Here is a 14,444-nt window from a genome sequence, read left to right as displayed (position 1 = left end):
AGAGCCATCTAGTTCAACCCTCTGCAATGCAGGAATCAGATATCCACTTAAGAATTAGAAATGTAACTTTTTCTTCTTCTTAAAGGTGTTGCAAAATACTGGAGCCATAGACCAAGCACTGCCCCTAACCAACCCTGTTCCAATCCAACATTTGAGAAATTCAGACTATTAAAACTACCTCACGACTGCAATCCTAAACACATTTACTAGAGTGAGACCCTCTTTCTTTGTCCTTCACACAGACAACCAAAAGTCAATATCAGAGATCAAGGGCGCCCTTCAATCAACAAAAAACACTCAAGGAGGATGCAAAGCCAGGCCAGTGAAAAGCATGACCTCAGGAGAAGTATTGTAGCTGGGAAGTGGATGTGGCCTGGAGACAGGTCCAGGGACCAGACGGAGAGTTCTGGAAGGTCACAGATTACCCCTGGGTCTGATGTTCCCCACCTCTGGTTGACACTGTATGTCCCAGAATATCATTTAACATAATAGGTTTGACATCCATAGCAGCAGCACAACTGTTGAAGCATACAATAGGCTATTATTAGGGAATTCTCAAAGTTAAACAAAGCCATACGTTGGGCCATCTGCAATGAGAGCCAGCACATGACTGAGGTCAAGGGTGTAAGTCTGAAGATCAGGATAAGGCAAGTTCCACGGCTCATCAACTTCCATCATTTCTTTGTTCTCATAAACGAAGAAAATGCCTTCCTTCATCTTTACAACATAATCCAGATTCCCTGGAGAATCATCAAGATTGTAAAGGTCCTGCAGGTCTTTTGGGGGTGGATGAAAATCTATAAAAATGTCAAAATCAATAAATTTCTGTCATCATTCAAAATATAGTATTGTTTCTATTCACAATATTCCAACAAAAAAAGACTTATGAAAATCATGAAGTGCTATATAGGATACCTACTGTCACATGAATGTCATCTTAACTCTATGCAACATGGTACTATGGTATCAATCAGCCCCAAAACATGGAATGAAACCCAGCTTATGCTTAACCATTTATTTCAGTGATATTTATGGTAATGTTCTTTACCATGGACCAAACGGCATCCGTGCCCCAAATCCAGAAGTTCAGAATGTGTTATATGAAAGCTATCCAAGCAAAGTATGAAAAAAGGTGATATTATACATGGGGCTGATACACCAACATAAACATTTTGAATTGGGATGCATTATCAAAATACGCTCTGTAAAATCTCTGCAGTCTTTTAAGTAAAAGGCGTACAACAAATGACCCCTCCAAATATTGCCAGACTACACCTACAGCAGGCGTCGGCAACGTTTTCTGCCCGTGGGCCAGAGGATTCTCACGGACTATCGTGACAGGCGCAGAAGCGAATTTCGGTGCCGCGCTGCCCATTTCCCAAACACCGGAAATGGCTTCTGCACAGGTCCGCGGCTGCGGAGAAGCGATTTCTGGTGCTGGCTGCCCATTTCCAAAATGTCCGCAGAGCCAGTAATCGTTTCTGCGGCTGTGTAGACACGATTTCTGGCGCTGCTCGGCGAGTCCCCGCACAGCGCTGCGCCAGTTTACCACAGTGCACGGGGGACTCGCTGAGCGGGTAGCTCGGTTCACGGGCAGCCTGTGGGCCATATAAATGGCCTCCATGGGCCGTATCTGGCCCATGGGCCAGAGGTTGCCAATGCCTGACCTACAGTAACCATTGGCCATACTGGCTGGGACTGATGGGAGTTGAAATTCAACAACATCTGGAGGGCCACAAGTTGTCCACCCGTAGTTTAATGTTTGTGCTGCTGAGAGGGAAGAATTTTGGGGGCCAAAATTTGCACAGTTGCATAGGTCTGAAGCCGATATGTTCAAGAAGGATAGGGCGTGTTAAACATGAAAGCTGGATGTGCAAATCCCTGTTAATATCTGAACTGGGTTACAAGATAATCCCCACTTTCAGTGTTCCTCAAAAACAAGAGTTGGGGAAAACCCCATCTAGCAAAGCTGCAAGGGGAACTGACTTACTTGTATACTGTAATGCTGTGGGTGATTAGTTCAACTAACAATGTTTCCTATTGGAGTTATGGTTGCTGAACCTCCATTTGAATATTGAAGGTGCATTGTTAATTTGCATAGACTTGACTAGCATTTTTCTGAATAGCAGTGACTAAATTGCATAGAACTGCACTGTCCCTATATCATTATGTAATTATTTACTCTTTAAGAACAAAATGGCAACAAATTTATTACAGTAAAAACCTATAGCAAGGCTGGAAGTAATACTATTACCGGAATATTGATCAAGTGGGCATATTAAGAAAAGTTAATCATCTCTTAGGTTTTCATACACCAAAACCTTTTTTAAAAAAACTGCAGCTAATTTACCTGGAAATACTTCATCTTCATCTTTCCATTGTTCATTTCTCATACTGCATAAATATTGGGCTGTTGTCCTTGGAAAGCGATGGTAAGCAAGGCGACAATACTTCTCTCTAATAAGGAGAGCTTTTGCCAAATTCTTGGCAGCCTGCTCATAATCATCAACAGTAACCTGAAGGGAGAAATTATATAATTAATCACTGGAGTTTAGTTTTTTTTAATGCTACTATAAACTTTAATCCGAAACACATTTGCTTGACAGCAAGGCCTACTTCTCACTGAAGCAATAAATCCATGTGTTGGTCGTACCACTATAGATTGTAAGTGGGTGTTCCTCTATACACAAGAATTCTCTACCCACAGAAAACTACCATATATTCCAGCGTATAAGGCGACTGGGCGTATAAGACGGCCCCCCACTTTTCAACTTAAAATATAGAGTTTGGGACATACTCTATATTTTATGTACTTGCAGCCGCGAGCAAGCCAGCGGCTCGTAAGCAACAGCACCGGCAAAGCTGCTCCTCTCCCTCCCTCCCCAGCTCGCTGTAAAGTGGCTCCTCCGTCTCCCTTCCTCCCGGCAAAGCGGTCCCCACCCCACAGCAGCAACAGCGGCAAAGCTGCTCCTCTCCCTCCTCCCCGGCTCACTGTCAAACCTCACTGTGTCTCGATCCCCCTTTCCTCTGCAATTTCAGGGACTCGCTGAGCGGTGCCGGAATCACGTCCATGGCTCCGCAGAAGCGATTTCTGGAGCTGCTGACATGTTGGATATGGGTAGCGCGGCACCAGAAATTGCTTCTGTGGAGCCGCGGACGCGATTCCGGCGCCGCTCGGCGAGTCCCCGCACTGGTTTTGCGCAGCGCGTGGGGGACTTGCCGAGCAGGGAGCTCAGTTCACGGACTGGCGGGGCAGTACTTAGCGTATAAGACGACCCCCGACTTTGGAGAAGATTTTTGGGGGTTAGAAAGTCATCTTATACGCCGGAATATACGGCAGTACAACAGGGAGAAGACTTCCGGCAGAGCCCTGCTCTCTGAAATCTTATTAACTATGTTGAAGAAATACTGTATTTGGGTGAGCATTCAATTGTGGCAGCCTCCACTTGTATCATGAAGTAAAATTGTTCAATATTTACCATCTCAGTGGCAGGCATTAAGACCTAGAGATTTCAATATAGCCTACAAATGTCATTAGGATTTCATCTAGGCAGACCAGTGAACACAAACCATTATAGAAACAGTCAAATCTACCCTCATTGTCAATCAAAATTCTTCATGCATTTACCTCCAGATAAAGCAAAAGGCTTATTATGATAGCATGTAAATACTTCATGCACAGTTCCACCTGTGTCTTAATACTTCCCTACATAGATCAGTAATGTAATGGTGAACTTTAGCTGCATCTTGAAACTTTTAATAAAGTATGTACATTAACCCGGGTTATCAGCACCCTGGATATATACATAACTCGCATCTTATACGTCTTTTACCTACATATTTGCAGCTTTAAATGGAGGGGGTGGGTGAGAATAAATAAATGGAGAGTGGACAAAACCCACTGCCTTCCCAAAGCCAGGTGAGCAGCCCTCATCCACCTTGCAGTGGGTTGGGTAGGCAGTTCCAAGGGTTCCTTGCTTTACGTGTTTTTGCGTTTATTCGTGACCCCCTGAAACCCTCACATAAGATGTGAGTTACCTGTATATAGTAGTTTTGGAAATGATAGCAACGTGATCAGACAGGATGTACAATACTTGCTGGAAGAGGTCTCCCTTGGGATAAGAGAACCCCTTTAGCTCAGCACTCTGCCAGGTAGCAGTACATGTTCATGTCAACATGTCTGATCATTATCTGAAGTTGGAGAGCCAAGTGCTGCTTCACACCTGCACAGGCTACATATACACCAAGCAGAAACCGCCTACCTGCACAAATGGAATATGGAAGTCACCGTGGGAGGTATGCATGGGCCTCCTATTCCAGGTAATTATTTGGGCATGTTATAATCTGCTCATCTTTTTGTGCCCCTAACTGAAGGCCAGGAGGAAAAGAGGATGAGAGAATAAAGGCCTCCTTTGATCCCTATGCAGCTCATCCCTTATCTTACATCCAACACAGGTAATAACTTACATCTGTATTCCAAAGCAAGATGGTAATACTGTATCGTGTTTTTGTTAATCGACAAGAAAAAGAGTTACATGTCTACTGAACAGAGCAGGGTGGGGAACTGAATTTGACCAACAGGCAAGAATGTTATCTTCCCTACCACCTGTGGGCCAAATATGACAGGTGACTGGGGTGACTATCCGTCAGTCACCTGAGTGCTGTCAGGTGATCCTTCTTTTGCCAGCACATTCTGAAACCAGTTTGAGTGCTTTGCAAGACCTGACAAAGCCCACTGCAAAGAGCTCTGCAAGACTAGAGATGTGAAGGCCCAGGAAAAGAATGGGGAGGGGAAAGAATTGAAGGAAAATGTTGGTTTCTGGGCCCTCACATCTCTATGAAAGACCCGATGATCAGCTGGTTGGCAGTGCCTGCAAAGCCCTCTGCAGGAACTGCCCATCAATTGTGCCTGCAAAGCCCTTTCAGCTGAGCCAGGTTTACCTGCCCCACAAAGGATGACAGGTGTAGGTCAGGTGAGCATGGCTGGGTCAAAATGGCTTTACGGATGCCAAGGAATAGGGGGTTGGCAGGCCAGAGGTTATCTAGCCCTGGAATACAATCTCTAGAGTAACTAGGCAAATATAGGCTTTATAAAAGAACAATTTAATTTCACATTACACAAGCATACAACAGTTAACATTTCCCCCTTTTCTCTCTCTCTAAAAAAGGAAAAATTGACTGATTCCTTACCCCAGCACAGTAATCCCCACTAATTGTAACTCTTTGAAATTCTGGTACATCATACATCCTTTGTGTGGGTTGCAAAACGCCTGGAAGCACTGGAGTAGGAGGAGACACAACTGGGGTGTCCGACTGAGCTCTCAATTCCTGCGGTGGAATTTGCAGTGACAAGGACTGGGACCGAATCATCTTGAAACTTTTCTTCCTAAGTTCCCATAGTAAACAATATGTAAGTGAGTAAGACACATCTCTAGAGCAACAAAAATCAGCTTTATGGTTAAATTTTACTTCAAAAATGCCCTGCCATTATGCATATAACTAAAGACTTTAAGTTACTTCTCCATTGTCATTGAACAAACCTTTTCGCTGTCTCCAACGACTGTTGCTCTGCCATCTCCTTCTGCAGCTCTCTTTCTTTTTCCTCTTGTTGCCCAATAGGGCAATCCTCAGGCACGGTGAATAGTGAGAAGGCATCTTTGCTGTCTTCTTCTCGGAGAACTTTGGCAAAAACCTTTTCAGCTAGAAGCCGCACCGACTCATCAACCTCAGAGAGGTTTAGCTTTGGGAACTGTCTGGGCATCTCAGCTGGGGGGGGGGCGATATGGAATTATAGGCTACATGTTAGTTAGTTATCAAAAATAAATCACAGTCCTTTTAGTTAATCCTAGAGTCATTAAAAAATTGCGCAATTTTACATCACTGTAATGATTTACAGTGAACACGATGTTCTCTTAACAGTCACCAGAGCAAGAATTTTCTTACATGGCAATACCAGTTTTGGAGCTTAGGACTACTCAACAAGAATTTTCAAAATCAGATGAAGAAATGCTCTAGTCACTCCTGCATGATGTATTTCAATTTTTCTAGTTTTGATTCTGATGCCTATGGTCACTATACTCCAATCCTAAACATTTTGAATGCATTTTTTATAAACCTCATTAGCTGTGTGCAAGTAAAGCACTGTGAGTTTCTCACTTTTTCCTAGCATCAGCCCTAGAAATCACATTTGAAACTTCCCAGAGTTACAAAATAGGAATTTCAAACCGTGTGGCAGGCTGCTGTCAAGGGATGAAAATAGAAGACTCACTGGGCACATAAAACAAGACAGCACAGAGTTTTAGATTGTGGCAATTACTGAAGCACAAGTCAATATTCATGAATTGGGCTGACTAAACAAAGAACCCGAATTTAGCTTATTTATATGAAGTACAATGTGTGATGAAGTGGTTGAATGATTCCTTCATTAAGCACCCATCTCACAACTCCATCTCCAATTACCACAGCACCATTCAACTCACTTTTAGCAGCTCTGGGAGCGCACTGTAGCTTTGGGGTGAGCAGTGATTGCTTTGACTTACGCTGTATTAAATTTAGATGTGCAGTATTTTCTCAACCATTTGGCTGTGTGAGTTGGTGCAATATCCACCAGAAACCAGTAAAACTTAGAAATAATGGATGCAATCCAGCATGCATTAGGCACACCTCAGTCCTATTGAAATAAATGAAGCTCAACTGGACAGGCCAACGTTAAATTGCATCTACTATAGGCCGTATATGGCATGCAGCAATGCAAACCTTATATATGTCAGAAATAAGTCTGAGTTCAGTGGGGCTTACCCCCAAGTAAGTGGCATAGGATTACACCTACCTGGAAGCCCACCCCATTGAACTTAACTAGATTTATCCTTGATCAGACATGAGTAATTGCACTGATTTCAACAGGTTTAAGGATTAATGCCGATTCATCTTGCCTTGTATTGTGCACCTCTGTGGATGTGCACAGCAGCAGCATAGCTTTGTGAAGAAGGTGGTAGAGCTCTAAGAACCTGCCAGAGCCTCAAGCCTCCTTCCCAAAACCCAGCTCCTCGCTCCCTTGTCCCATGGGTGACAAGGCAGTGTGTGGCCAATGGGTTCTGTGTCAAAGTACGGTAGTCTCGTGGTCCACTTGCTATTAAAAATAGGGCCACTCTGGTCTACAACCAGATTGTCTTAAGATTGTCTTAAGCACCACTGAATTCCATTTATGAGCTACCTGGCCCTTGGCATCAGCTTCGGAGGTACCACTTAAGTGTCATCATGAGACAGCATGAGAAACAGTACCATTTAAACCAGGTATAGGCAAACTCCAGCCCTCCAGATATTTGGGACTACAATTCCCATCATCCCTGACCATTGGTCCTTTTAGCTAGGGATGATGGGAATTGTAGTCCCAAACATCTGGAGGGTCGGAGTTTGCCTATGCCTGATTTAAACGGTGCCAATACAGCTCTGGAACATTCTTCCAACTGAGCTGCATCAGCCCCCCAATACAGACATCATTTACCAGAATTTGAAAACATCTCTTTCACTCCAGGTCTTTAATCTTTTGAAGTCCTATTTGATTTTGTTACTGCCTGAGTTTCAGTCTGAATTGTAATTTGTGTTTTAAAATCTGCATTTGATTTAAGGAAAACCAACTTAGTTGTATTTTATGGTTGAATTTTATATACACAGCTAGCCACTCTGGTTGTGACTGTAAAAGAGCAAGATATAAATAATAAATTGTTTATTTATTATTTCAAGTGCCGTCCTAGCATTCTTTCATAGCCAAACGGTTGGAGGTTTCAAATAATAGCAAATATTCATCATTCTAATTCATACCATTTTTCTATCATAAATGTCAAGCAATTTTGCAATGGAATAATTTTGTGTTTATAAGAAGAAAGAGTATTTAAACTAGATCTCTAAGTTTAGATTCTGCCTTTAAACTCTATGTGGGGAAAGAGAAAGATCAGCATTAATAGTAATTTTAAAAAAGCTTTCCCTCCCCAATAAGATATTTACTGCATTCTCTATACAAACCAAAACAACCTTCATTCAATGAATAGCTTTAATTTAAATAACAAAGAAAACTCTTTAACATTACTTTTTAAAGTCCTTTTTTTATCAACCATTCCTCTTAAATGAGCTTTATAATATTTACTCTGGAACAGTTACATAACCTTGCAATATTTAGTTTCATTTTTTTAAATGCATCTGAAATTCCTTGTACAGTACTTGTCAGTTACTACATGAAGCCAAGAAGACAGGAGTGCCTGGCGTGCTATGGTCCATGGGGTCACGAAGAGTTGGACACGACTAAACAACAACAACAACAACATGAAGCCAAAGTTTTTAACACTTGCTAAAAATGTTCATGAACCAATAAACTATTTTTAAAAACCCTGTGTGGAAATGTAGGTCTGGGCAGTGAATTCTAAATTTATCCCAGGTTTCAAAGCCAAAGCATGGCTGAACTCTAACCACTTTGAAGTCCTATTTATTTCAGTGAAATTGTTAAAGCATGTGTTGAAATATCTCCTGTTGAAATCAAAGGGTATTTAAGGGCTTAGCATTATTAGGAGCCTTACCCAGACAATCAGTGTTGCTTTGATTATGAGGAAGACAACATTTAGCCAGAAAACAAAATCATTCGCAAAAGTTGTGTAACTTGGAACGGTCTTTATGTCATGCTATTCCTACATGCATGACTCCACTTTCCAACTGTTGACATCTGAGCTTGTTGTTAAATGGGAAACAATCTTCTATTAATAGCTACTAGCTGTGACGGCTGCTTGGGGAATGATTTATTTTCAGCCTAAGAACAATTTCAAACATTACATGTTGATATATTCTAGTGACTGCTAATAAATAAGGTGCCAAAGTATTCAACATTCCCATTTCTTTGTACTGCACAGGATGTTCCCCTTCCCTTCCTCCCCCACTTTTTTGTCTCTGCAACAAGGTTTCTAATTGGCTTTACTAAACGGCCTTGGTCCTGTATACCTGAAGGAGCGTCTCCACCCCCATAGTTCAGCCCGGACACTGAGATCCAGCACTGAGGGCCTTCTGGCGGTTCCCTCGCTGCGAGAAGCCAAGTTACAGGGAACCAGGCAGAGGGCCTTCTCGGCAGTGGCACCCGCCCTGTGGAACGCCCTCCCACTAGATGTCAAAGAGAAAAACAACTACATGACATTTAGAAAACATCTGAAGGCAGCCCTGTTTAGGGAAGTTTTTAATGTTTAATAAATTGTTGTATTTTAATACTTCTGTTGGAAGCTGCCCAGAGTGGCTTGGGAAACCCAGCCAGATGGGCGGGGTATAAATAAATTATTATTATTATTATTATTATTATTATTATTATTATTATTATTTCTGCCAGGTCTTGCTAAGTCTGTTGTAACCAACATATTGTACAAGGTCTAAGTCCAGGTCTATAACTATCCACCAAGAACAATCAAGTCTTGTAACACAGCTACACTGGTGGTGTCTTTTATTGCTCAGACCAAAGGTCTTGAGTGTGCCAGGTTGTCTTTTCAAAATGGGCAACCTGTGGGACAACGCCCATCATCCCTGACCATTAGCCCATCTGGCTGGGCCTGATGGGAGCTGGAATCCAACATCTGGAGGACCACAGATTCCCCACCCCTGCTGTAGACTAAAATAAATACTTGTTTTGGCACTATCCATCCAAGGTCTCAGCCTGCATTCATTTAAGCAAGAAAGTAGGGATGAAGAAACCCATGTCCTCTTACCATTGCTAAAGCTGAACACAGATACTCCACACTGCAAGATGTGAGATTCCCCACCCTTGGAGATTTATGGAAACCTGCTGACATGGCTGGTACTCCTAATGAGGCTCTCATCTCACTATGGAATGGTGAAATGCATAGAGTCATTGACACAACCAGCCCTGGGTGCTCTCACCATTTCTGCGGAGCACTTAGGTTGCCTAGATTTTCTAGTAACCAGCATGAAAGGAAGTAGTGTTGGTAGATAATAGTGCAGGTGATGCAAATCTTAGCCCAACTCTGAACAAACACTAGTTTCCTCATAGCGGTGGCAAAAAAACACTTTACTTCTCTGCCACCAGTGTATCAACAAGTAGCTATGTAGCTGAGCTTTTTCCAGGCGGTGGATGGGCTTTTGTTATCTGGCCAAGAGACTAGTACTCTGACACATTTGGAGGTCTGCTGTAACAACACTGAGACACTAGAGGGGCAGAATTGTGCAGATTCAGACAGAGTTATGAGACCTGGGAGGGGTTCCATCTTGTCCCCCTGCTATTTAATACCTATACAAAGCACCTGGGATATACTATCAGGAGGTCTGGAGTGAGGTATCATCATTATGCAGACAAGACCCAGGCAGCTCTCACTCTCTCTGTTCCATCTGAATTGGGAGAGGCAGTTAAGGTGTTAAGACCAGTTCTTGTAGGCAGCAATGGGCTGGATGTGGACCAATAAACTAAACTTGAATCCTGAAAAGACAGAGGTGTTTCATGTCCTGAGTTCTCAAGTCCGGGAGGTGAGGGGATGGACTGACTGTTCTGGATGGGCTTGCACACTTCTGGAAGGTGCAACTAGAAGTGCCCCCCCCCAGCTACAGCTACAGCCAGTTTGGCAGCTATGGCTTTTTCTGGACAGAAATTCCTTGGCTACTGTACTCCATGCTCTGGTAACTTCCAGACTGCACTACAGTGATGCGCTCAGTGTGGGGCTGCCCTTCAAGATGACTCAGAAACTTCAAAAGTTCTAAAATGCAGCAGCTGGATTACAGGCTTGGGTGCCATTAATATCTCATCTAAATCCCTGTTCTAAAACAGCTGAATTGGTTGCCAGTTTGTTTCTGGGCACATACGCTCATGAAATGTTTAAAGCCCTAAAAAGACTTAGACCCCAAATAGCTGAAAGACCACATCCTTCCCTACATAACCTCTTGGGTGTTAAGATCAGCAGAGGGTTCCCTCTTGGTACTTCCAGCACCCTTAGAGTGCACCCTTCCAACACCCTGCGGTGTGTGTGTGATCCAGGTGAGGGTGTTCTCTGAGCCATCCCATAAGCTGTGGAACTCTGTCCCCAGAGGAGTGTCTGACACCTTCACTTAACCCTGGCCTTTGACACTTGCAATGTATTTTTTTAAGACCCACCCTATTCTTGTAATTGTAATTTATTTCAAACTGTTTGGAAGGTTGCAATTTAAATTGCAGTGACCTGCCCTGGCATCTTAGTGTGAAGGACAGGTAATAAATACATTTATTAATTTATTATTTGGATTCAGTGAACACTTATTTATTTTTTACATTTATTAGTTGCCTCGCCATATAAATTCTCTAGGCGATATACAGTAAATTAAACGTGCAAGCCTAGCTCTCTGCAGTACTCAAGAATAATGGAGCGAACTAGGCTAGATGATGTCCCTGCACATCAGTTTATGTGCTCTTGCCAAACTAGCAAAATCCAGAAACTTACTATGATTTCCAAATCAAAAAATGGCTTGCTCTCTTTCGCGAGGAGAGAAGCAGAGTAACAATGAATAAGGCCGAAGCTACAACTGGAAACCGTGGGAACTAAATGAGTCAGTGCATTATCCTGGTGTTTCTGGAATGTGTTTTTTAAAAAAAATAAAAATAAAGTATTAGTATACCATTTCTGTTTGGGGTTTTTTTTTTTTTGGAGGGGGGACCAGGCTAGGTAAATAACTTGTTCCCAATCAACCTCTTCAGGAACTGTTATCGCTCTTCCTCTTTCAGAAGATTGATTCAGGAACCCAGCTATCGATCTAGAGAGATCCTGAATATTTCATGAGCGCATGCCATAAAAATGAGTCTTATTCTGCTGTGGCGAAGAAAGTAGGGACTGGAGAACGTGGAGTCGATGGAGCTGGGAGGGAAGGCGACGGCTCTTCCTCCTAGCGATGGGAGCCAAGGATACAGGCTGCTCTCCCCGGCCGAGCAGGTCTGCTGCAGGTGCCAGCCCAGCTTCTTCCGGCTCTGGCGGCGGCTGCAGCCCGCTGCTACCCGACAAGGTCAGCTCATGCATGCCCGCCCCGTTCACTTCCTGCTTGGAAAGCAGCCGCCACTTACCTAGCGCCCCGGGGAAAGTCATGGCAGACGCTCGCGGAGCCTCCAGGCAAGGAGCCTTCTTTCCCCCAGCCAGCGCGGACAGGAGCCAGTCGCCGGCTGGCCGGAGGAGAAAGCAGAAGTGGGAGGAGCCGCGGGAACCAGCAGCTGCTGCTGCCGCACTCCCGCTGCGCTCTGCAGCTCCCGCAGTGAGCATAGCCAGGCAGTCAGGCCGGCCGCTCAATGCCCGCTGACCGCTCCGCCCGCCCCGGTTCTGGAATGGGGTCATCTCCCCAGCTCGGGAAGGACTGGGCGGCGAGGGTGGGGGGGTGGAAAGAAGGTTAGGCTTCAACCTGACGGGGGCGAAACGTTTTGCTTCCTGCCTGGGCATAGGCGGCGGCCCCATCCTTGGCGCAGGCGAGGCGAGAGCCTGCGCCATCTGCTCCTACCTAGCGCGCGCCTTTGCCGCGAGGGCGCAGGAAGGGCTGCCTCGTCTCCTCTCCGCTTCGCACCCCCCCCCCCCGGTTTCCCCTTCTCGCGCCCCTCGGAGCTGCTTTGCCCGGCCGGGATGCTCACCCGGCGCTGAAACTCCCCGCCAGGCGACGCTCCGTCGTCCTATTTTGCCCTGCGCACCGAGTGGCAACGGGGAAGAGAGCGAACGAGAGAGCGCGAGAGCACGAACACGCAATTTACACAGGCACACAAGGCGTAGCTGCACCGAATCTACCTCAGTCGGGTGTCCTTGGCGGGATGGTTTGTCAGGAAAAAGGTCGAGCGGTACGTAGCCAATTCCCGGGCACCCACCTTTCTCCACGCCTCGCTCTCGCTGCAGCAACAGGAGTGACAGCTCCTCCTCGAGCCTCTCCAGCGCTAGCATGAAACTTCTCCCAAGGAAGAGGAGGGCTCAGGTTACTAAGCGCCGCCGACTCAGTCCCTCTGGTGGAGAGAGGGCGCCAGGCGGCGCAGGCACGCCTTGCAGGGAAGCTGCCTTTCCCGGCTGAGGAGCTTCGTAACCTGGGCTGCAGTAGCGTGTGTCTCCCCGAGGTTGCGCCGAGAGGGCGCCTGTCTCCTGAGCGCCCCGCTTATCAGCGCCTCGCACGGCTGCAGACACCGAAAAGTCTCGCAGCCAGAGGAAAAGAGATTCCTCGACCCAGACGCTCTCGCTGTTTGCGGGCAGATAACCAACGCGGAGCGTCAACATGGGAGAGTTTGGCGTCGCTTGCTTGACCATTTAATTCAAGGAAGCCTGACGCGCGTCGCTTTCTTTGAATTCAAGCGCCAAGTTGCGACGTGCGAAGGCGAAATAGGTTCCTGCGCCTTTAATTAGTTGTGGCGAAAAGGAAACTTCTTCCGCAAATAGTCTGCGCGACTGTTAAAGGTGCAGGAGCCTTTTTTCGTCTTTTGCTTCGGGGCCACCCTAGCCCTGAGGCTGCAATCGTGTGCACGTTTATGGAGGACGAGCAATGCGCAGTGCAATTCCATCGGGATCTGCTCTGAAGTAACTAGTAAGAAGACCCTTTGAGGCCAACAGGACTTGCAAAGTAAACTCTGTGGGACTTGCTGTTGCTTCTGAGTCACCGTCCACGTATCTGGACGGGAGCGGAAGCGCGCTGCAGGGAAAGGCAACCCGAAAGCGATGGCTCTGGCTCAAGTCCAGAGAAAGGCTTCCTATTGCCGCAGGAAGGTGGTTTGACCGCATCCTTCCGCACACTGCTGTGTTAGCGTTGTAATAAACGTTATCATGATTTAGCTGAAACCCATCCAAAACTCCTTGAGGAAACATTAGGCAAGAGTAACTTGCCGTTATTGGGCCCGAATCCAGACAAAGCGGAACGTTTTTAAAGGCCCGTTGATTTCACTTGGAGAGATTTAAACATGCGCGTAGCTCTTCTGTTGACATCCGTGGGATTTAAACGACCTTCAGTTTGGGTGGGTGTGAGACTGAATTCCTTGCTATTACGCGTTCGAGGGTTGCTACTGGAGCAGGAGGGGGCGGCATGATCTGGGTCAGCAAGTTGCATTCATTTATAAAACAAGAGCTCTGTATAGTGTAGATTCTATATTTTAGCACAGAACTAAATTTGATTTCAGTACACAGAAAATATCGCCAGATACCACCCCAGTGTCCGAGCTGTGAGAGTTTACTTGTGGTGTGGATTCTTTGACTGTTGTGATTTTAGGATACATGGTTTTATTCACACATATAACCTGTGTATAGGATGGAGGGGCTCACACATTAACATCCCCACAGATCTTGCTTCTGCTTTAGGTTTCCAGGGGAGCCCTGCACCTTTTAGCCTGCTTCCAGCCTACACACAACTATGGCTATTGTTCTGCCAAGTAGCAAGCTAGGTGAGCTGCTTGGGGAAAGGCCCACTCGTTAGTTGTATGACACAAAATAGTT

At 45.3% G+C, this 14,444-nt stretch overlaps 1 protein-coding gene across 8 annotated transcripts in view; it reads right to left on the bottom strand.

Moving 5' to 3' along the window:
• AMPD3 (adenosine monophosphate deaminase 3) overlaps positions 1–13,609 on the bottom strand; it is a 34,729-nt gene extending 21,120 nt beyond the window's left edge. For 2 of the 8 annotated variants that reach the window (XR_015949359.1, XM_035119186.3), the window contains exons 1-5: positions 12,768–12,882; positions 5,541–5,766; positions 5,191–5,386; positions 2,351–2,516; positions 578–797 (exon numbers count right to left, since the gene is read on the bottom strand). Coding sequence is in view for 6 of the 8 variants with exons in the window: in XM_035119186.3 (XP_034975077.2) it covers positions 578–797; positions 2,351–2,516; positions 5,191–5,386; positions 5,541–5,761 (803 nt within the window). In the remaining 2 variants the exon portion in view is untranslated. Of the gene's footprint in view, positions 1–577; positions 798–2,350; positions 2,517–5,190; positions 5,387–5,540; positions 5,767–8,985; positions 9,165–12,064; positions 12,573–12,616 lie in introns of those variants that run through there. The other 6 variants (XR_015949355.1, XM_035119177.3, XM_035119209.3 and 3 more) reach the window with 6 other exon arrangements.
• Positions 13,610–14,444: the final 835 nt, after the last annotated feature.

Source organism: Zootoca vivipara, chromosome 1, assembly GCF_965207765.1.
Source record: "Zootoca vivipara chromosome 1, rZooViv2.hap1.1, whole genome shotgun sequence".
NCBI classification, from domain to species: domain Eukaryota; kingdom Metazoa; phylum Chordata; class Lepidosauria; order Squamata; family Lacertidae; genus Zootoca; species Zootoca vivipara.
This window is presented reverse-complemented; position numbering and strand designations above follow the sequence as displayed.